This window comes from Schistocerca serialis, chromosome 8 (genome assembly GCF_023864345.2).
Source record: "Schistocerca serialis cubense isolate TAMUIC-IGC-003099 chromosome 8, iqSchSeri2.2, whole genome shotgun sequence".
In the NCBI taxonomy this organism is placed as follows: Eukaryota; Metazoa; Arthropoda; class Insecta; order Orthoptera; family Acrididae; genus Schistocerca; species Schistocerca serialis.
Genome location: NC_064645.1, coordinates 452,494,496 through 452,518,391, shown reverse-complemented (window position 1 = coordinate 452,518,391; position 23,896 = coordinate 452,494,496). Strand labels below are relative to the sequence as shown.

Sequence of the window (23,896 nt, the reverse complement as noted above, 5' to 3'; positions counted from 1 at the left end):
GTGATTGCTTTAAACTTCTTTCAATTACACATTTCGTATGGTAACATTTTCAGTTGTGTATGACTAGAATGTCATTTCATTTGGTGGTTCTTTGCAGTTGGTTTTCATGTGAAACATTGTAAATTGTTGTACGAACAAACCAAGGCAACTACTTCAGTGGTCACAATTTTCTTGAAAAAGCTATAACATGTTTTTGGAATTAAATTTCCACTATCTGTTGGACAAGCGAATTCTGTCTGCTTGCTCACTGGTGAAGAACCGTATCCATACATTGCGTCCTCGCATCTTCTGTTTCTTCAGTGTTTTGCTCGCACATAACAGCAACCACTAATGACGGGCAGTCGCTTACCCATGGCTCACCAGTTATTTTCGTATGGTTCTGTGGCTGGCTGTCCTTCCTGTTGCTGTAAACGTTAGAAACTGTCATGGAGGAGAGTTGTGTCTACCATCTGCCCGTGTCATGTGAGAACTTTGTTCTTAATGTATTCGTATCATAGCTGTGTATGTTCTGAAACTTGCTTAGAGATTAAAGATTTTTGGTGGAACAGGACTAGAACTCAGAACCTAGCGTTTCATGGGCAGTGCTGTTGCCAGCAGAGATGTCCATGCCCAAACCATGGCCTTATTTCTTCCATTTCTTCCCTCCTGCTCTCCACACTTTACAGGTGGCTGGCTTTCCTGGAATACCCTTGCATTTCATGTCATTGTTCTGAGGAAGAGACAGAGAGAGAGAGAGACAGACAGAGAGAGAGACAGACAGAGAGAGAGAGAGAGAGAGAGAGAGAGAGAGAGAGAGAGAGAGGGAGGGGGGGGGGGGGGAATAAATCTAGTCTTTACTCAGATTGGTGTAGAAAACCACTGATGTATGAATCCAATAGACTCAAATCCAATGCATAGGTAGAACCTAAATCTGGAGCACTATCTTGTCTTGTAAATCAGTGCACTTTATGTTACGATGTTTAAGCAAGTCACTTGCTATCTGCATATTATCAACATAGGAAACAGCAACTGTTCCCTCCAAGTGATAGAAGTTGCAAATTATGTAGAATTCTGGGCCACATTTATATTGTCACAGAAGAAGCTGAGTAGCACTGTGGTGTAGCAGTTATGATACTAAACTGTTGCATGAAGGGTCATGAGTTCAAAACTCACCTGGACTATATTTAGTTCGAGTACATTCTAGAAGTATCCACAAATGTCAAGAATCATTTTACTGGAATGTTCTGTAACTGTTTATATACTGTGTGTGTTCTGGCCGGAGGCAGTTTGCTCCACGCTCTTGTATGTGCAGGTGCCGAGTAAACCTTCATTAAGTGAAGTTAGTGTTCATGATTCATCTAATTACACCTTCTTCTACGTGACATTATTCTAGTGGAGATGCTGGGTATTGTAACTTGTGATAGCACACATTATTGACGACACAGTGGCTCCCATCAGGCCACAACATAACCGCTCCCATCAGGCCACGACAGAGCCACTGTTTACGTGATGAGCACCCCCAGCAATGCATCAAAAAAAGAATTACACGCAAGAAGTTTGAACACCTTCCAAATGTCGTATCAATGTCTGTGATGGAGGAAGCAACTGATTTCACAAGTGTTCTTTGTCAGATAGTGAGAGAGGAAGTTCAGAAGGTATTTGGATTGCACAGTGAGCAAAAAACCGAAATGCTTCAAGAGGTCATAAGGGAGGAAGTGGAACAGACATTGAACCCAATCTCTCGTCCTTCATTTCCTTTTAAAATGATGAAAAAGTTGAGACCGAGGTGGAGTTACGTTCCTACAATGCCGCGTGAGGAACCTGTTTGGGCACCAAGGAAGACTAATATATGGAGGACCCAGGATAACCAATCAGTACGTTTCCACTGTGGCCGACCAGGACATTGTGGTGCGCTATTGTTGGGAAAAGCAGCGGATATTTGATTGTGCCTGCACCAGAAGACAGCAGACCAATCTTAGCCGACGCCAACTCCGGGATGACGAAGATGAACAAGAAGATGTGGGTGCAGGATGATGTAGGTCACTGTCGCCGCAAGCTAGCCACTGGAGAAGACGCTCCCCAACATGCCGATCAAGGTCTACCTCGCTGTTTAGAAGCTTCAGCCGATCACCTAGCCGCTGCAACCTGGAAAACTAAAGGGTGCGCCCTTCCTTGGAGGTGAGGCCGCTGAAGAGAAAAATCCTCTGCCTTTGATCACTACAAAAATGATAGGAAACTATGTCGATATCCTCATGGATAGCCAACTAGCCCAAGCTCTTGTGGACTCTGGAGCTTCATATTCAGTCATTTTGGAGAAGTACCGTTGCCAGTTGCGGAAAACCATATTCGTCGACAACAAAACATCTTTGCTGAAGGTGGCCAATGGGAAATATGTAAAACCTACAGGAAGATGTACCATTCATGTGGGTATAAGTGGCCATACACAGCCCTTAGGATTCATCATCTTACAAGAGTGTAGTCATGACGTCATTCTCGGATGGGACTTTCTGAAAGCTTTTCAGGCAATTATATATTGTGGTCACTTGAAGATTATGCTAGAGGAGATGAGATACTGTGGACAGGAAGATGCGCATCTGAGTGTGTGGAGACTGTGTGTGCTGGATGAAGTGATCATTCCTGCAGTCAGCGCTAGAAAGGTAACTGTCACACATCATGCCATGCATCAAACCGTGGATCTTGTAGTGGAATGTAAGAGAAGCATACCACTGAAGAATAACTTGGTCATCCCAGCGTCTGTCGTCTCGCTTAAGAATGGATTCGGTTGATAGTGGATAGTTAACTGTCACTGAGAACCACAGACCCTTCCAAGACACATGTGCATAGCAAATGCTGAGCTCTTAATTGAAGAACAGCTGAGCATCATAGAAACCTCCCATGCCAAGTCTGTGGGTGAAATTAGTGCTACCACTATGAGACAAGATCTTCTAGCTCAACTATCACCAGATCTCACTAAGGAACAACAGAAGAAGCTACTTGCTATTCTTCAAGAGTTCACTGAATGCTTCAATCCACAGGTGAAGAGCAAATCAGACAGAGTGACGGTGAAGCACTGGATTAGCTCTGGAGACCATCAACCAATAAGCCAGAGAGCATACCGTGTGTCAGCAACCGGAACGTCGAGTAATTTGTGACGAGGTAGAGAAAATGATGAAGAATGACATCATTCAGCCTTCGCAGAGCCCATGGTCGTCAGCAGTGGTCCTCGTCAGGAAGAAGGATAGTAGTTGGCGCTTTTGTGTTGATTACAGGAAGCTTAATAAGATAACTAAAGCGGATGTTTATCCTCTTCCAAGAATTGGCGATACACTAGATTGTCTGAAGGGGGCTAAGTTTTTCTCAACCATGGACATGTACTTGGGATACTGGCAAATCGAAGTAGATGAAGCTGATCATGAGAAAACTGCATTAATCACCCCTGAGGGCCTGTATGGGTTTAAGGCAATGCCGTTTGATTTGTGTAATGCACCAGCAACTTTTGAACAGATGGTGGATAATCTTCTAAGGCACCTGAAGTGGACAATGTGTCTTTGTTATTTAGATGACATTATAGTATTCTCAGAGACATTTGATGAAAATATAAAGAGACTGAGGGCTGTTCTTAAGTGTCTCCAACAAGGCGGACTGAAACTTAATCCAAGATAGTGTCTCTTTGGAGCAAAAGAAATAAAAATACTTGGACACCTTGTGTCAAACGAAGGTGTGCGGTCAGACCTAGAAAAGGTGAGATCTATAATGGAATTTCCTATTCCTAAAAGTATCAGAGATATGAGAAGCTTCCTCGGATTATGTTCTTATTACTGTCATTTTATCAAAGACTTTTGTGTCAAAGCCGGGCCACTCCAACAGTTGTTAAAAGCTGATGCTAAATTTATCTTGGTTGGAGCTCAACAAGATTCTTTCGATGTGCTGCGAAAAGCTCTGATGACTGATCCTGTACTTGGTCTGTATGATGAGAGAGCACCTACAGAACTACACACAGATGCCAGCAGGTATGGGATCGGTGCTGTTCTGGTGCAAATTTCGGATGGAAAAGAGAAGGTTATAGCCTATGCTTCTAGGACACATACAAAAGCCGAGAGAAACTACTCATCTACAGAGAGAGAATGTCTTGCTGTGATCTGGGCCATGTGCAAATTTCAACAGTATATCTATGGAAGGCCATTCACAGTTGTTACAGACAATCATTCACTTAGTTGGTCGACAGGTCGAAAGGATCCAACAGGACGACTCGCCAGGTGGGCACTACGTCTTCAAGAGTATGACATTACCATAGTGTACAAAAGTGGAAGAAAACACCAAGATGCCGATTCTCTCTCAAGAAACCCTGTGCAAGACAATCAAGACTGTGATGAAGATAGTGACTGTCTCGCTGCACTTCAGGATCCCTCTGCTGAGCAGAAGAAGGACGCCAAGATATCTCAAATTATGCTTGCCTTAAATCGGTCAGAGGATGTGAAAGGACAATTTAAGGTAGTTAATGGATTACTTTGCCAGGAAAACTTTGATCCGTTTGGAAAGAGGTGGCTACCAGTGATTCCTAAACACTTGCGCTTAGATGTTCTACAGAAATTCCATGAGACACCTGAGGCCAGACATTTAGGATTTATTAAGACATACGATAGAACCCGCATGAGACTTTTCTGGCCAGGCTTATTTAGAAGTATCTGTCACTACGTGTTGCACTGTCGAGAGTGCCAGAGGAGAAAGCCAGTTCCTCAGAAACCACCTGGCTGACATATACCAATTTCACCAGCTGAAACGTCTTTCCAGTGTGTTGGGATTGAGCTCCTCAGATGATTTCGTACATCTGCTAGTGGCAATAGATGGATTATTTTTTGCACTGATTATCTGACACGCTATGCCATTACAAAAGCCGTGAAAACAGCTGAAGCATCCGAGGTAGCCAAATTCATCATGGAAGACATTGTATTAAAACGTGGTGCTCCAAGGTTGTTAATTCCGGATCGAGGGAAAGTTTTTCAATTGAATATTGTGATAGAGATAAACCATTGGTGCAACATTACTCATCACATGATGACTGCCTACAATCCACAAACTAGTGGACTTACTGAACACTTTAATAAGGCCTTGGCCGCCATGCCATCAGTGTTCATCAGTGTCGAGCAGAGCAACTGGGATGAGGTGCTATCTTTTGTGACGTTTGCCTACAACACCGCCAAACAAGACATCACAGGATTTATGCCATTTTTCCTGGTGCACGGGCGTGAGGTGACTACGACTTTGTGCACACTGTGTTTCTGTTTCATCCTGATGACGTGGATGACTACTATATCGGCCAGGTATTAACCAGAGCTGAGGAAGCTTGGAAGTTAGCTCAACTCTGCACACTGCAGGCTCAAGAAAACGATCGTCGTAGGTATGACGCGAGCCACCTCCCTGTTCTCTACCAGCCTGGCAACCTCATCTGGATCATCACTCCTGTTCGGAAGGTTGGTCTCACTGAGAAGCTCCTCAGGCGCTACTTTGGACTTTATAAGGTTGTAAGACAGTTGTCTGCTATTACTTATGAAGTTGAAGATTTCGACCCTGACACAAGACGACAAAAGATCAGAGATACGGTCCATCCTTAGAATGAAGCCCTACAAGGATCCTGCAACCCAGGGTAAATTCGAAGCTCCAGTGACAAGCAACAAGCAGAAACATTACGAAGAGCGTAGCGGCAAAAGAAGTTCTAAGAAGATCACTGCCAGGGTGAGAATCAGTCATTGGGAGTCAGAGTACGCAGGACCAAAGACTCATTCCTGGACTAGGATGACATAACACTGAGACGCTGTTCTCGTAAGGAGGGAGCAGTGTCATAGAAGAAGCTGAGTAGCACCGTGGTGTAGTGATTATGATACTGAACTGTTGCATGGAAAGTTGTGAGTTCAAAACTCACCTGGACTATACAATTTTAATATCTATATTTGGTTCGAGTACATTCTAGAAGTATCCACAAATGTCAAGAATCATTGCACTGGAATGTTCTGTAGCTGTATGTATACTGTATGTGTTCTGGCCGGAGGCAGTTCGCTCCGTGCTCTTGCACGTGCAAGTGCTAACTAAACCTTCGTTAAGTGAAGTTAGTGTTCATCATTCATCTAATTACACCTTCTTCTACATGACAGTATTATATTAACAAGCAAAGTTCTTTAAAAATTAGCTGCACAATTGTCAATACAGGTACATAAATAAAGTATTAAGAGTCAGAAATGACATTCTCTGTGTCAGCAATATACCTTCGGTCCAGAAAGTACCAAGACTGACTTTACTGATGACATTTATATGCCGTACAATAACTGTGGCGGCAGCTCGAACTAATAACTCTAAACTGCAGATGTGATTCAACCAGTCAGTAGCAAGCAGGCAGTGTCTTGGACATACAACAACATCATGTCAACATTTTTGTGCCTCAAATCACAGTGAATGACATCTGTAAACCAAATGTTCAAGACATTCTACAGAATGTTTTGAAGAAGAGAAAAGTCTATGCAAAGTTCTTCCCACAGACCTCGACTCCCAAACAAAAATGACAACGTGTGGACACCTGGCACTACTTCATTGAAATGCAAAATGCAGACAATTCTTTTCAGGGTAAAAACCCTTTTACTTATTAGGAAAGGAAGTCCCTGATGATTTGGAAGACGCCCAGTGTGAAATGCCTGTGAAGGTTATGAAATAGGGCCTCCAACACACAACCCTTTCACTGGAAAGGTCCTGTATAAAAACCATTGAACATTCCTTCCAAAGCACACACATGCAACATTATATAACAGTCAAAATCTCTGCTAGATGGGAAGCAGAACATCATCTTGTGCACCAGGGAAATTGGCTGTTAGAATTATGGAGAGACTTCATCCCCGCCGTAGCCTTCAGCGGTTAACAACCCCACAACATGCTATAGCATTCCACTCACCCCACCACTGCGTGTTTACGTGGTAGAGTAATGATGGGGGTGTACACATACATGGAGACAGTGTTGCGCAGCAATTGCCAGGCGGATTCGTGCCAGGGACCGGCATGCCTTCCCGCTGGGGAAGCAGCGCGTTAGACTGCATGGCTAGCTGGGCAGGCTTCATGGGGGTACGTGCTACACAGTTAATGAAGAGACTGACAACAAGTACGATGAGATAAAATAAACAATTCAGCAATTTTCGGGAAATGAAAATTTAATTGTGAAGGAGGACTGGAGTTTGATAGCAAAAAAGGAAGAGAATGAGAAATAGTAGAACAACGTGGTCTGGTGGAAAGGATTGAAAGATGAAGCCATCTGGTAGAACTTTGCACAGATCACAATTTGGTACTGCGAACACTTTGTTTAAGAATAGTAAAGGAAACTGTATTTGTGGAAGAGACCTGAAAACACTATAAAATTTAACATAGATTATGTAGGGGTGAGAGAGAGAATTAGAAACCAGGCGTTAATCTGCAACACATTTCCATGTGCCAATATGGACACTGGCAATAATTAATTAATTATGAATGGACTGCAGATTTTTAGGTTGTAAAAAGTGCATTCTAGGCACCCAAATAGGCTCTTTCAGTGAATCATTTAGGCTATATAAAACCTACTGTAGGCCCTATCAAGTATTATATAGAAAAACTATAATGTAAAATACACGGTATTGATGTAAGGACATATTACTTTTCATTGGAAATGTGCATATGGCTTATTCAGCCGCCTGATGGAAGTCCTTTTAATTTGATGTCACTTTGGCAACTTGACTTACTTGACTTAATTCCTTTGGCCCCCATGGGGGCATAGGGAATCCAGGAGAACTCGCCATCCGTCTCTGTCTTTGCCCATTTGCCTCAATTCTGCCCAGGTCTTGCCAACTCTTTTTGCTTCCCCTTCCACTGTCCTCTTCCATGTGCCCCTTGGTCTTCCTCTCTTCTTTGTTCCCTGGGGATTCCATTCCACTGCTTTTTTCTCGATGGCTCCATCTGGTTTTCTCAAGGTGTGCCCCAACCAGCCCCACTCTCTCTCTCGTATCTGGTCTTCTATAGGTATCTGGTTTGTTATTCGCCAGACATATTTTTTCTGGCCACCAGATATTCATGGTGCGTCGAAGACATCTATTTATGAAGCTTTGTAACTGGCTTGTTATCTTTTTATCCATTTTCCAGCTTTCACTGGCGTACAGAAGGACAGCCTTCACATTTGTATTAAAAATACGGATTTTTGTTTTGTATGTGATATTTCTATTTTTCCATATTGGGTACAATTGTATGAAGGCAGCATTTGCCTTTTTAATGCGGTTTTTCATGTCATTCCAGCTCCACCATCTTCTGCCACTATACTACCCAGATACAGGAATGAGTTGACAGTCTCCACTCACTGCTCACCTATTAACAGGGGCACCTCCATGTTACCTGAATTTACTCTCATTTCCTTTGTTTTGCCTGTATTTATCTTGAGGCCAGCAGCCTCTCCTTCTTCTTTCAGCAAGTTTAATTTAGCTTGCATATCAGTCAGCCTTGGAGCTAATAAAACTATGTTGTCTGCAAAATCCAAATCCTCCAGACGTTCGTGGATCCTCCACCGGATTCCTCGTCTCCTGCCTGCTGTGACTCTTCTCATAACAGAGTCTAGAATGAGTAGAAAAAGTGTTGGTGACAAAATGCAACCCTGCCGGACTCCAGTTGTTACTTTTATGGGCTCTGTCATATTTCCCTTGTGGAGTGTGCAGCATTCGTAGCCATCATATAGATCTTTTATGATGTTTAAGATCTTTTGTGGTATGCCATACTTCCGCAACACCTGCCAGAGCACTTTATGTTTCACGGAATCGAAGGCCTTTTGAAAATCAATGAATGCCAGGTACATGGTTGCTTGGAATTCTTTGCATTGCTCTAAGATGATCCTAAGAGTGTTAATAAGATCAACACAGCTGCATTGTGCCCTAAAACTGGCCTGTTCTTTACGCAGTCGCTTTTCATGGGATTCTTTAATTCTGTTTAAAATAATTCTGGTGAGGACCTTACTGGGCACTGACAACAATGTAATACAACGCCAGTTGTTACAGTCTGACAAATTTCCCTTTTTTGGGAGCTTTACCACCAAGCCATTTTTCCACTCCTTTGGAGATTTCTCTTCAAGCCAAATATGCTTCAGCAAAGGATGGAGCATTTTAACAGTACTTTCAATATCGGCTTTTAAGAGCTCCAGTGCTATGTTGTCTAGGCCTGGAGCCTTTGTATTTTTTAGTGTTTTCAAGGCAATCCTAATTTCGTCCATTGTGGGGCACTGCAAATTTATATCTTGGTCTTCTTCGACTTCCTCTGGAATATCTCTTACTTATTCCTCTTGGTTGTCTTCACGATTTAACAGTTCCCTGAAGTGCTCCTCCCATCTCTGTAGCTGTGCCTGTTGTAAGCATCACACCATTCTTGTTCTTAACTGGTCCTTCATGTCTGAAGTTATTCATTGACAACCATTTGGTAGTGTTGTAGAGGTCTTTCATATTTCCTTGTCTTGCTGCCTCTTCTGCTAATTTTGCTTGCTCATCTATCCATTTCCTTTTATCCCGACGTAGCAATGTTTTCACTTTTTTGTTCGCCTTCATGTTTTCTTTATGCACTTCGCTCTTCTGCGCTCTTGTCTTACAAAAATTTAACTTAAGTTTTAGTTCTTTCCTGTGGCTGATTTCATTCCATGTAGCATCGGAGATCCATTCCTTCCTTTGATGTGCCTTAAATCCTAGGATTTTTTCTCCCACATCTAAATAACTGTTCTTGATTTTTTGCCAGCATGTTTCAATTCCCTCCTCCATAAAGTTTTCTTCAGAGAGGACCTGGAATCTGTTTTGTAGTTCAAGGGCAAATGTTTCTTTGATCTGTTGGTCTTTTAATCTTGCCACCTCTATTTTCTTGCACCTATGATTGAGCTTGGTTCTATTTGCCACTATCTTCAGTCTGAATCCCGCCAAAACTAGGTGGTGGTCACTTCCAACATCTGCCCCTCTTCTATTTCTGATATCTAACAGAGAGTGTCGGAACTTGCGGCTTATGACTATGTGGTCTATTTGATTTTTGGTAACGTGGTCTGGAGAAACCCACGTTATCTTATGGCAGTTACGATGTGGAAACAATGTGCCTCCAATGACTAGGTCATGTTCAGCGCATGTATCTATCAACAGTTCACCATTTACATTCCTGATCCCCATACCATGCACACCCATGATATGTTCAAGCCCTTCATTTTCTGAACCAACTTTTGCGTTCAAGTCACCCATTAAAATTTTTATGTCCCTAGGATTTGTTTGTCTAAGAACTCCGTTAAGCTCTGTATAAAATGCATCTTTTAATTCTGCTTCAGCTATTTCAGTAGGTGCGTAGCATTGAATTACAGTGACATATCGCACATTTGTTTTAAAGCATGCGGTTATTATCCGTTCTGAGACTGGTTTCCACTCCAGTAAGCTCTTCTTTCTGCTTTTAGATAGTAAGAGCCCTACACCATTCCTGTGCATCGCGTCCTCACCTGTCTGACCCGCATACAGCAACACTCCACCATTTTGTGTTTGGAATTCCCCAGATTCTGGCCACCTTACTTCACTTAGTCCCAATATATCTAGTCGATAGTTCTCCATCTCTTTTTCAACTTGTCTTAGCCTCCCTGCCTCTCTCAACGTCCTTACATTCCAAAAACCAATACGGGTTTTCCTTTTCAGGCCAAAGGTCATATCCTTTAGATCCATCCGGCTGTTCCTCCTTTTAGTTTCTGTGATATGTGTTTTTTGGTGGTGCGGGTTATCAGCCCACAGCCCCCGAGTGTCCTGGTGGGGCTGCCACCTCATGGCCTGGACACCTGCCAAGGTTTTATTTCAGGGCCTTACCCCTTAGATAGCTTGTCTTCACCATGACTACAGAACGCTATCCATCCCTTCGCAGTAAGGCCTATGTGCATCAACGTTGTCCTGGTTTCCAAGGATCTTCCGCTGTCCACATTAGGGGACTGTGTCTGCTGCCACACAATCACAAGGAGAAAAGGAAAGGAAGGGAATGTATAGGATGGGACAGAACAGAATAGGATAGGACAGGACACTAGACGGGACGTTGTGAGACACACTTTGTCTGGATCCTCTATGGAGACCTGTCCGGCTTGGGAGGCCCTGCCGGTAGTTACACCACCGCGGCATAGCCCTCCACTTCATTGGATCTCACAAACCCCCTCGCCCACACGGACAGTGTTTCATTAAGGCGGTGTCTCCTGAGGGGGACTTTGGCAACTTGCTGGTCAATAATGATGAAATGATGATAAAAATGACACACACACACACACACACACACACACACAGGGGCCGTAGATTTTCTTCTGAGTATGTATGCTGCAGTGTATAAGTCCTTCAGGCCGGTGTTGTTATGCAAAACCTTTTGCATTTTTACCCTTACTTTTTTTCCCACTTCACCAAGTGCTTAATTAATTTTATTTTTTAGCTTCTTCCAGTAAAGATGTGTTTTCATAGCTAGGTCTCGCTTAGCCTTCTAATTCAGAAATAATTCTTGCCGTAAATGTGTAGGTGGCTCTAATGTAAGTCCAGTCCAGTTGGACTGAATAATTATTTTGCTGAAGTTACAGTGGCAGCAACCTCTGGTAGATTTTAAATTACCTTCTGGACTGTTGTCAGATGCTCACTATAGCATTCCACCACTGCTAACCATGTGCCCCAGTGGGTAACAGCACGTTCAGGTGGCAAGGGGACATCTTGAAGTTGTTCTTTGAATGCCTGTATCTTTGATGGCACATTGACAGAAACTTTTTTTACTGTGGAGAGAAATTTATTACTGTCAGGGAATTCAAGTGTTACTTGCTCTGCTATATGGTTGATTGCATGTGCTACACAAGCTACATGCAGTATTAAAAGGTAGAAAGCTTGAAGCAATGGGAATGCTGCACCATATATGCAGCAGCACCTGCGAATGCCAGAAGCACCTCATTTTCGTCCACACCATTTGGATATAGCAGTTTCAGCCCATTGTAGACAAAATAGGCAGTTGTTTGCTGGTTAGTCTTTGAGAGTTGTTTTGAACAAATCAATTAAGCCCTGGAGAGCATATCTGGATCCAGCTTACCAACAATCAGATTGCATGGACCAAGACTGTAACTGGTTTCATCAATGGAAATCCATATGCAAGACTCACCAATATCTTATTGGATTCTGTGCAAGGTGTTACACAATTTTGACTCTGTAGGAACAGACTGATGGCAGTAGTTCTCAAGAAAACCTTTGAAAATAGAATTTTCTAGTTTTCGAAAAGAGAGTTTGCTGCCACAATAGCATGAAACAAGTCACTGCAGAATTGGTTCTTTTTGGTGGATTCGTTAGATGTCTTTGTTAAAAGCTTTTGCTTCAATTTTGATATCCATTCTACATTTCCCTTATATAATGTTCTACATTTCCCTTATATAATGCTCCTTCTGCATGCTGGGTTAAGTGGGACTTTTTATCACTTGAAACAAGATGCTACATAGAAGTGTGTATAAAAAGTATTTGGTGCTGTTAAGGGATAGTGATACATAATTTTACCAAAAAAATAAAAAAATTAAAAAAATAAATAAAAAAATAAAATAAAATAAAAAATACAATTTGGCAATTTTAGTTTTCCAACTATCCTGTCGCTGAATAGATATTTCTTACAACTCAAAACTATAAAAAAAATCAGAACTTGGTGTATCATTTTAAAAACATTTATTCTTTGTCCTGTAGGTATGATATTTTCACATTGCTTACTTTTCCTTTATATGAAAATTGAACTCAGCAACTTCAAAAATTAGAATAAAAGTGAACAGTTGCCTCTTAGTGTAATTTTAAACAGTATTTACAAAATATTGTGCTTCAAAAATGCTCTGGTGTCAAAAGAGGTATGAGGAAATTTGCAGTTCCAAAACAGCACTAAAAACTAAGTAGCACCAAAACATAACCACTAACCTCTTGGTTGAATACTTGGCACAATGTAATTTTTCCATCTGTCGTATCTTGCAGAAAAATTAGCAGTCACAGTCTTATACGACTAGACTTTGAACTAGCTGCTTTTGACATTTTCTTCCATTGAGCTATTCGTGAACTGAAACTAGAATAGATTTTGAACAATGAACACATTGCACTTTATATGTCCATTGGTACACTTTGTACTGATTTAGTTTGGTGGGTGTATAACAAAAATTCGACAATTGCCTCCGTGTATAACCAAGGGGAGAATAAGGATTTTTCCTTTAGTTGCTAGGCAGCTTTAAAGTCTCTCCTTGTGTATGTATCCCCCCCTCAAATCCGATGTCAGTTCAAGGCCTACAATTATCTATTGTTGTGGAAATAGACAGTTGGGCAGGATTCTGTGAGCTACAAATTATTATTATTATTATTATTTTATTTATTTTACTTTTTTTCCCTTCAAATATTGCCTTAGGTCCTCCCACCTTCAATTCTTGTAAGCAATTCTGATAATTTTGGGGGGGGGGGGAAGTGTTATATTAAAGAAATAGGTATCTTTTAGGATTTTAAAACTAAAATAGGCAAAAACAGTTGTTAATGTTGAAATAGGCTGTTTTTGTTGCTGTAAAATTACCAGTTTTGAGTTCAGTTGGTCATGAAATGCATAAGTATAAATTTATTTTTATATCGTCAAAAAATAATTATTTTGGTTGAGATATTAATTTTCGTTAATGAACAGAGAAAATATAAAAATGCAGGAAATGAAAGAGGCAGAATGGAATTAGATGACAAAAAATGAAATTGACAGGAAGTACGAAGTAACAAAGTTGGAATAGCTAGAGGACAAATGCAAAGCTGCAGAAGCATGTATGACTATAAGAAAAATAGATGCTGTATATAGGAAAATTAGAATTAAAGAAAACTTTCGAAATTAGAGAACTTGCTGCATGAACATGAAGAGCTCGGGTGGTAAGCCATTACTAAGCAAACGCTGAAAGGTGGAACAATATATAGAATGACAGCATAAGGCAAAGAAACCCTAAGTCAGTATAGCAGAAAGGCAAGAGGAAGTAGATGAAGATGAGATGAAAAGGTGATGCAGTGAAAAGAATATGTCAGAGCACTGCAAGATCTAAGGTGAAACAAAGCACCTAGAATAAATGTCATCCCATCAGAATTATTGAGATCCTTTGGAAAGCCAGCCAAAACTAAACTCTCAAGACTTCAAGAAGAATGTAATAATCACAGTACAAAGGAATACAAGTACTGTCAGATCTAATTGTTACTGAACTAATTTGTCGCTGCAAACATTGGTATTATTTGTAAGATATTAAAAAAAATTGACAATCTTGAGTGCAATACACACCTTGAAATTGAAAAGTGACAAAGGATAAAAGACAGGTAGCAAAAGGTTATTTACAACTTGTAAAGAACCCAGGCCTCAACTTGTAAAGAACCCAAGTCTCAGTTATAAGAGCCAAAGCACACGAAAAGAAAGTAATAATAAAGCAGTGAAGCAGGGCAATAGCCCATCCCCATCTTTATTCAGGCTGTAAATAGAGAAAAAAGTAAAGAAAACCAAAAAGAAGTAAATGGTCTACCCATCTAATCTTCGGCATTCTTCTATAGCATCACATTGTAATAGCTTCCATTTTATTTACCAAACTGCATATTGTCCATGTTTCACTTTTGTACAAGGCTACACTCTTGACAAATATCTCCAGAAAAGACTTCCTAGCACTTAAATTTATGTTTGATGTTAACAAATTTCTCCTCTTCAGAAACAATTTTCTAGCCATCGCCGGGCTCCTTTTACATTCTCTCTATTTCGGCCACCATAAGTTATTTTACTACTCAAATAACAAAACACATTTGCTACCGTTAGTGCCCCATTTCCTTATCGAATTCACTCAGCACCTCCTGATTTAATTAAATTACATAATATTACCCTTGTTTGGATTTTTTTTGGTGTTCATCTCTTATGCTCCTTTCAAGACACTGTCCATTCTGTTCAATTGCCCTTCCGAGTCCTTCGTGCCTCTGATTGAATGATAAGTCATCAGCAAACCTCGAAGTTTTTATTTCTTTTTCCAGAACTTTCAGTTCCTTCTCCAAATTCTTCTTTGGTTTCCTGTACACAACCATGTCTCACTCCCTTCTCCACCATTGCCTCTCTTTCATGCCCCTCAGCTCGTATAACTGCCATATAGTTTCTGTACAAGTTATAAAATAACCTTTTGCTCCCTGTATTTTGCCCCAGATACCTTCAGAATTTCGAAGATAGTATTCCAGTCAACATAGTCAAAAGTTTTCTCTAAGTCTACAAATCCTACAAATGTAAGTTTGGTCTTTTTTAATCTATCTTCTAAAGTAGGTTGTAGTGTCAGTATTGCCCTGCACATTTTTAGAAACTGATTTTCCCTGAGTCCGCCTTCTACCAGTTTTTCCATTCTTCTAAAAGTAATATATGTCATTCATTTGCAACCATGACTTATTAAACTGATAGTTTGGTAGTGTTCACACCTGTCAGGACATGTCATTCATGAAAGTTTCAGTTTCCAAGTATACTGTTTACCTAGAGGAAACTGCCAAAATTTTCCCCAGATATTTATTGATAATTCAGGGCTTTGATATCCGCCCCCCCCCCTCCTTTCTGGTCTCTCTCTCTCTCTCTCTCTCTCTCTCTCTCTCTCTCTCTCTCTCTCTGTGTGTGTGTGTGTGTGTGTGTGTGTGTGTGTGTAAAAAACCTTCGTTTGTTGTTACGTTTCAATGAAGTTGGAAGCAGTCTACATGTCTCTATTTTCCAGGTGGGACCAAAGTTCAGCTGGTTACTGAGAACTGTTGGCTGACAAATTCTTCTGATCCGAAAAGCAAAATACAGAAGTTTCTTCTTCGTAATGCGTGCCCTGTTGACTCATCAGTCAGCTTACTGCAGCAGCATGGAAGCTTCAGTTTTAAAACAAGCCCTGAATATGTAGAAGTGGGTGTTGTGTATATGCACTGTCGTATTGGTATGTGCACCTATTTGGAGTCCCTTACCAAAGGAAACTTGGCATTGGTGAGTGTACGAGGATATTTTTGTAATATGCATTGTTAAACCGTACAATGTTTACTATCAACTTAGAGAAATACATCAATTTCAGAGTATTACTAATGATCAAATGCTTTTTTCATGTGTTACTAAACTATTTATGCATTATTTGATGTTACAGTGATGAAAGAGCTGTGTTATTTAGCTGTTATGCATCTGCTAAGTCATTTCTGATTTCTCCATAACCAAGATAATTTCTTTCATTCATTTGAATAACAATGTATCATTTTAAAAATAATAACAAACAATGAAAGGCAGCTATTGAATAAATAATAACGAAAATGAAGTAACAGGCAAGTTGGACTAAATTGCAACAGTGTTTTAAATTGTATTGGCAAAAAGACGATTGACTGTAGAATTTATTTTTGAAGCCAGTGATAAGATGTACAGTGTATGCTGGAGAAAAACCTTCACTAATCATAGTCATGGGCAACAGCTAATTATATGGACTGTTTGGCCACAGATAGTCTTTATTTCACAAGTGCGGTCAGTAGCATGAAGTGTAGTCATATGTCTTGATTAACATCTCTAAGAAATAAAGTTATATAACTGATTTTTTGTTTGTTTCCAGGTACATGTCTGCATCCCTGGTAAGCATTGAAATCCCTGTGCCACAGTGCTGTAGTATGCTGACAGGAGAATTGGAGTAAAGCGCTGCCCGCTGCCCATCGATAAAGTGGAGACGGGCCGTGGCATTTTGTCTTGTTGTGTCTCCCCTGGCAGCATGCTGTGCTGCTGCGGCACAGGGATTTCATTGTGTACAGAAATGTACCAGAAAACAAACAAAATATCAATTATGTAACTTTATTTCTTAGAGATGTTAATTAAAATTTAGTGACCATTCCATAAACTATCAGTCACTACTGAGAAAGAGTTTTTATTCAAAGAGAGAAGTGTTGATTGCACACAGGTATTCTAAAGAGATGATAGAGTACTTATGGAGAGAGTTTTTGTGTGACCAGTGAGGAAAATGAATAATGGAAAACACTATTAGAGTTTGCCAAAGTTAAGAGCTGACAAGATTATATAGGTACAGATATTACAAACACTGAAGTATGAGAAACACTACTTAGTACGAAAGTGTAGTTAGTTGTTAGAATATAAGTTTCAGTTAATAGTTGTTCCACAACATATCAATAAGCATTGGGCAAATTTGTTCACTCATCAGCAGTGAGATATATAAGTTGTGATGTTGACTAGAGTTAAGTGTTACATATTTGTATAAGTGACATTTCTCCAGCCATTTTACAGCTGCTCCATAAATATAGAAAAGCTGCACTTAAGGCAAGTGTTGTATCTTATTGGGGTGGTGGATAAGTTCATAGTATTTTTCCACAAGTTTAATAAACATAACACATATGCATAACAGAGACTTCAGTCATCAGCAATATTTTCTCCTTCACTATTTACAACAGTCTGCCAATGCTGGAGCAAGTTTTCAATTCCCCTACTCTAGAAATCGCACAGTTTTGAGGTGAGGAACTCGTCAAGCTGTGTTTGGAGCATGTTTTCATCCATAAAGGAAGTTCCTTGAAGGTTGTTCAATAGAGAGGAGAAAAGGTGAAAATCTGAGGGTGTGACATAGGGTGAATAAGGTGGGCGCGGAATGACTTCCCAACCCAGTTCCTCTATAGTGCTTTTTGTCAGTCTTGCAGAATCCGAGGAGGCATTATAGTGGAGTAGCGTCACTTCACACAGTCTTCCTGGTCATTGTTCTTGGATTGCATCTGCAAGGCGTCTCAGTTGTTGACACTTGCAGTAGTGATGGTCACACCTCAGGGTAGCAGTTTGTAGTCCCTTCGCTGTTCCACCAGATGTATAATGTTATCTTTTGTGGATATGCACAGGTCTTTCTATGGGCTTATGCTGCTTTGCTCGGGCTCAGCCATTCCTTTCGCTTCTTTATGTTAGCATAAAGACACCATTTCTCGCCACCAGTAACAATACGATATAGGAATGGTTGGTGCTCTTCACAAGCAATTGCTGACGAGCAACAAGTAGAACTGCACATGCTGCCACCCACTGTTTTTTGTGATTTTGGCATAGACATTTGGTACCTATACACTCAGTTGCATGCAAATGTCACACAGTGGTATAATGATCACAGTTCATCACATTTTTGGATCATTGAGGATTAATGCATTTAAACAATCTTCTCCAAACCCCCATGGTTTTCCTGACTGTGGAGAGCCACTAATGTCAAAACGATTTTGCTTAAAATGAGAAAACCGTTTTCTTCAAATGGTTCAAATGGCTCTGAGCACTATGGAACTTAACTTCTGAGGTCATCAGTCCCCTAGAACTTAGAATTCCTTAAACCTAACTAACCTAAGGACATCACACACATCGATGCCCGAGGTAGGATTCGAACATGCGAACATAGCGGTCGCCTGGTTCCAGACTGTAGCGCCTAGAACCGCTCGGCCACTCCGGCCGGCACCGTTTTCTTGCTGTGCTGTATTCAGTGGCTTTAAGTCCATATATGGTGCTAGTGTTTCTGGCTGCCTCCACTCCTGTCACCTTTATACTGAACTTGAACAGAAGAATATGATGGAAATGTTGTGATTTCTCCACTTAGCACTCCATTTTCTAGTGTCCACAGCTCCACTCACTCTCTCCAAATAACAAAATGGTAATATGTAAACTCAAATAGCAACAGTGAACTACAAATAAAAAATGACAATCAATAAATAAACCCATAGCAACCAGAATACCAACATGTAGAACAAAAACACTATGTACTTATGCACCAACCTTAAGAGTGTATGCCAGTCACAGGGACACACCACGGCATCACTTGTGAATAATTTGCAGAACAGTCACAGTCATAAAGCAGCTGACTCCTGATGCTCCTCTGCTTGTTGCCATATACAATATACAATACTGTCATATGGTGGATGAATGCACATTTTCATAGCAGGGTGGCCAAAGAAAATCACCTTGGGCTTCCAGTTGCATCAAATGGTTATACATCCTTGTGGTTGTTTTTGATTGAGTATTCCTCAGTATTTGTCAGATGATCATTGACTGCCGTGTGGTGAATGGTTTCATCATTATATTTCTGTGATACCAGCTGTGACATCACTGGTCCTCAGTCCAGTGCCATGGTATAGTCCATTTAAAATTACTTGATAGTTGACGTCTGCCACTTGGCATTGCAGTGTTGCTGTATTGGCTACCGCTCGGTTAACACTTTGGGTCCTGAGCCATTGCGCGCGGATGTCTACCATAAAGACTGGCTGATTTTAACGTATTGTAAACTACTACAACTCATGGAAGGTTTCAGTTATAGCAATAAAATTACTCTTATTGAAAAACCTAGACTTTCTTGTTTAAAACCATATATAATACCTTTCTCTTGAATTAATACATACTTTTGACAAGCGTTATTATTATAACATTGTTTTTTAAAAAAGGAAAAATTGGTCAAAGGTATATTCACTGTATTTTCTAGAAGGAATTTTTTTTTTATTTTACACAAAAATTGTAATTATGATTGATACAGTATGTCTCATCTACAGTAACCTCCTGTAACTATTTTAGGATGCAATTTTGCTCTTTGTGTGGTAAATTTTGAAGTGCGGAATTTTGCACAATGCTACTTTACATTCACTACACTGGTAGCTTCTGTCTTTTCGCCACACTTTGCCAGAAACTTCCTTATTTCCATAAGTGTAACTCCTTTCCACTTTGATAATGAGCAGGTGGGTCAAAGGGAATTTGTGCTTCGTAATTTTCTGATGCATTGTTGAGCATACAGATTAGTTTGTTCCTTTATATATTTCATCATACTGTCTGTCAGGAAATATGAAAAAAATTCTAGAGGTGCACTATTCTGGTCTAAACTGACAACATTGCATATTCCAAATTGTCCTGAGAATAGATTGATATCTGGTGCACAATCAGTAGTCGTCCAACCTTCCTCAGAATCGGTGTGGCGCACACGTCTCGGCTTCCCCCTCGCCGTTAGTATCGCTCGTTCTTCAGGCACAATATCGACAGGATTACTTGCTGCTGAAGTGCTTGGACACCTTCTCTACTCTTCTGAGTCTATCAGAAGATTAGTATTTGCAAATAAAATCATAATTACGTACTGAGAGTTTTTCAGTGAAAATCTGAACAAAAATTATAGATGTTTTGTTGTCAGAATTCTTTACCTGAACTGCCAGAAACTTCTTCTTGAACATAGTCCACATCATTATCATCAGAGTCATCTACAGTATCTTCCTCTGACAAATCAATGTCAATTTCTTCTAAATCACGATATAACTCGTGAGCAATTTCTTCGTCCGTCAAGCCACGTTTCGCCATGTCGACGCTACTGAGACCGCGCGGGACAAAATCGCTGCTTACAAAACCCAACAAATAAAAAGGGAAGCACACCCTTCCACAGCATGCCTGCACTATCTAGTGACCAGTACTCGAACTTAAGTCCATGCAGCGCCTCCCAGACAAGCGGGAATCGTGAGAACACACAAAGGAAAGAAGAGGAAGAACGAGAAGACACGCCCATAAAATTACGGGCGCCGGACTTATGGGCAGGTCGCACACGCCCGTATTTTTACGGGCATCGGCGCCTAAGTGTTAAAGACGACACGCAAATATGGTGGATCAATTCCGAAGTGCTGAAATGTTGTTCATGTAACACGGAGGGAGCTGCTGCCATCAGGTATGGGATTGAGTGCTAGATGCTCTGTCCACAGCTGATTTTAAATGACCAATGACAGAACTGTGGCATATAACGCATTTTGTAGCCCTGAACTTACACTTTTATCCTAACCTAACCACAACCTCTTAATGTGCAATGTATATAAGAAAATGGCCGTCAGCAACCTGCGGCAGAACTGTTAATCACACTCTCTTTGTTCATGGCAATTAATGCTGACAGTATGAGCAAACCCAAGACAGAAAAAATTCAGTTTCAGTGCCAAAAGTGAACTGTAACACCTTGCTTTTGGTCCACGAGCTGACTTTATACCAAATGATGAGCGGTCCAGGTTGGAACTCATTTACAGATTATAGGCGAGAAAGGCAGATTCCAGATGAAAAAAGAGTGATAAGAAGAAAATAGGACCAAATAAAAAAGTCAGTATGATGATAAAAATGATGTGACAAAAGATTAAAAATAAAAAATTTAATTGAGACCAATTAATTGAAAATAATAATAATCACAGTCGTTTTGATAAAGATTTAAAAATAAAAATATTTCCCCACCTGATGGGATTTGTACACACAGTCGTCTGAGTCTCTAAATGTAACTTTCCTTCTGCACTACGGAAGACCTGCGGATTATATTGTTATAAATGTCTGCTTGTGTCTGTGTATGTGCGAATGGATATGAGTGTGTGTGCGAGTGTATACCTGCCCTTTTTCCCCCTAAGGTAAGTCTTTCCGCTCCCGGGATTGGAATGACTCCTTACCCTCTCCCTTAAAACCCACATCCTTTTGTCTTTCCCTCGCCTTCCCTCTTTCCTGATGAGGCAACAGTTTGTTGCGAAAGCTTGAATTTTGTGTGTATGTTTGTGTTTGTTTGTGTGTCTATTGACGTGCCAGCGCTTTCGTTTGGTAAGTCACATCATCTTTGTTTTTAGGTATATTATATTGTTATAATATTTATTTATATCTAGAACCAGTTGGAACGATCATTCACTGTGTAGAAAAAGTTCGCTTTCGTGCTATGTCACATCAGATGTACCTACTGTAAGCCAATCTCTGTGATAATGATAATTGAATATGTGAATCCAAATTGCGTCTTGTGTGAAAGAATCCAGTACTCTTTGGCTAGTGGTATGTACGAAATGTGCATTATTTTGTTACCATCATTTTTTGTGTGTTGTTTTGGGTGTCTTTATCATGTGTGGTTAAATGCAAAATAAAAGGGCCAGATCCAAGATTTGGGATCCAATCACAAAAAGAAAAAAAAGCCAGGCAAGGAATTGATAGTGAACTGACAGTTATTGTGACAGTTTGGCAATGGTGAACAGTCTGACACCTTCAACTATCAAGTAATTCTAATCAGTCTATAGTATGCTGTGCCCAATTTAATCTTGGAAGAGTCAGGTCCCAAGCTATACTCTCCTGCATGGCACCAGCTTCTTTGAGAGTGTTGTTAGATATTTTGATCTCTGTATTTTCTTTTATTATGTTTTCTCAGAAACTCTTGATGATGAATATTGTTTACTGTCCATTTTCACTTACTACCAATGGCAAAGAGAATTTTGATCAGAAAGAGAGTGTTGTCATGGGAAGCCAGTTAGATCTGACCATAACAAAACTATTCATTTAAAACTTTGAGGGTACCACCGGATACCACCACACCCTCAACACAGCTCCTGTGAAACAAAGTATGTTTTGCTGGTATGTTGATGACACTTTTAGTGTACAACCAGGCCAACATCAAAATTCGAAGAGTCCATGCAGTTCCTCAGTAGCATCTATACCACATCCAAAACATGATAAAAATACAGTGCCTTGTAAGGGATCCGTGACCCCACGAACATAGATGCTAGTATCAGACACCCAGGTCGCTAGCAGACAGGAGTCGATTGTCGAGCACTGCAGGAGGCAGTGAGACTAGTGTCGAGTGAGCAGTAGTACTGGAGAGACGGGCAAGAATGATGGTCGAGTGACTAGTAAACGGTAAATTCACTGGAGTATGACAAATGAGCGCGTCCCCCTGATCGTCGTGGGGTTGACCCTCATCGATACCGATTCACGAGTGATATTAAACCAAAAGTGATTAGTGCTGAATTACATGTTTAGCGCCAACTGTGTCGACCAGCAATAACCATGGATTGCAGTGAGGATTGTTGTGAATGTTAACCATCATCATTGCGTGTGATGAAGTACTTAAATTCAGCAACCAATAAAAGATATAACCGTAATTAGACGTGTAAGGTGAAGGTAGCAACTGCCTCAGAATTTGTGTATTAGTAGAAAATACATATCAGTTTGTGCATCGCAACCTTTATGGTCTTTAATAATAGACAAACTTTCAATCATTAACTATTCTTTCTCTGAACAGCTGCACTCGGTTGAAAAACCCCCGAAACCACAGCAGAAAAACCGATAGCCTTTCATCCATTAAGTACACGGTCATATAATTATAATAATTAATTGTTTGGCATCTTTGGTAATCACACAAAACCCAATAAAGGAGAAAACGGGGGTGTTTCATTGTCCTTCTTTGATGTCCTCATCTGCCAAAAACCCAATGGGTGTCTCAGCCAAAGTGTGTACAAGAAACCCAGTTACGTGATTCAATATCTACAAGCTCTTAACCAATACCCCCAACATACGATCCAGCTATGGACTGTTCTAAGGAGCTTGATTCATCAAGCAGAAACTGCCTCTGATGCCAGAAATAAACCACAGGAAGTGAACAATCTATGAGTCTTCTGTGGGAATTTCGACAATAACCATCAAATATATCAAACAATTTCACTATGTATCTGCAAGTGAAACATTGGCACATGGAGAAGTAAAAAAATTGTATTTATTGCCATTCAGTCATTCAGTGGTTAAGCGACAGGGAATATTAAAGGCTCCAGAATAGACAGAACATCAAGGCCTACAGACAAATTATGCAAATTCATGTGGCCTGTGAAAGATATTATAGACCTCAGAGTTCCTGTCATTTACAAAATACAATGTGAGTGTGCACAGTGTTACATCAAGCAGACTGTGCACAAGATAGAACGACACCAGGCTGAACGTGACAGGAGTCTGCTACTGTGCTATTCAGAAAAATCAGTAAAAGCTGAATGTGCTTCAGAAAATGGGCAAAAAATTGCATTTGATGATTGTCAAGATGGCTAAATGTTTTTGGGATAGTGTAAAAAAAGAAGCTATAGAGATAAAAAAATCTAATGAT

The 23,896-nt window shown here is 40.4% G+C and overlaps 1 protein-coding gene across 1 annotated transcript in view; it reads left to right on the top strand.

The window, feature by feature from the left end:
• Positions 1-23,896, top strand: part of LOC126416633 (uncharacterized) — a 276,018-nt gene that overhangs the window by 195,990 nt on the left and 56,132 nt on the right. Inside the window, exon 14 of the mRNA XM_050084398.1 lies at positions 15,740-15,990. Coding sequence (XP_049940355.1) covers positions 15,740-15,990 — 251 coding nt within the window. The remainder of the gene's footprint in view (positions 1-15,739; positions 15,991-23,896) is intronic.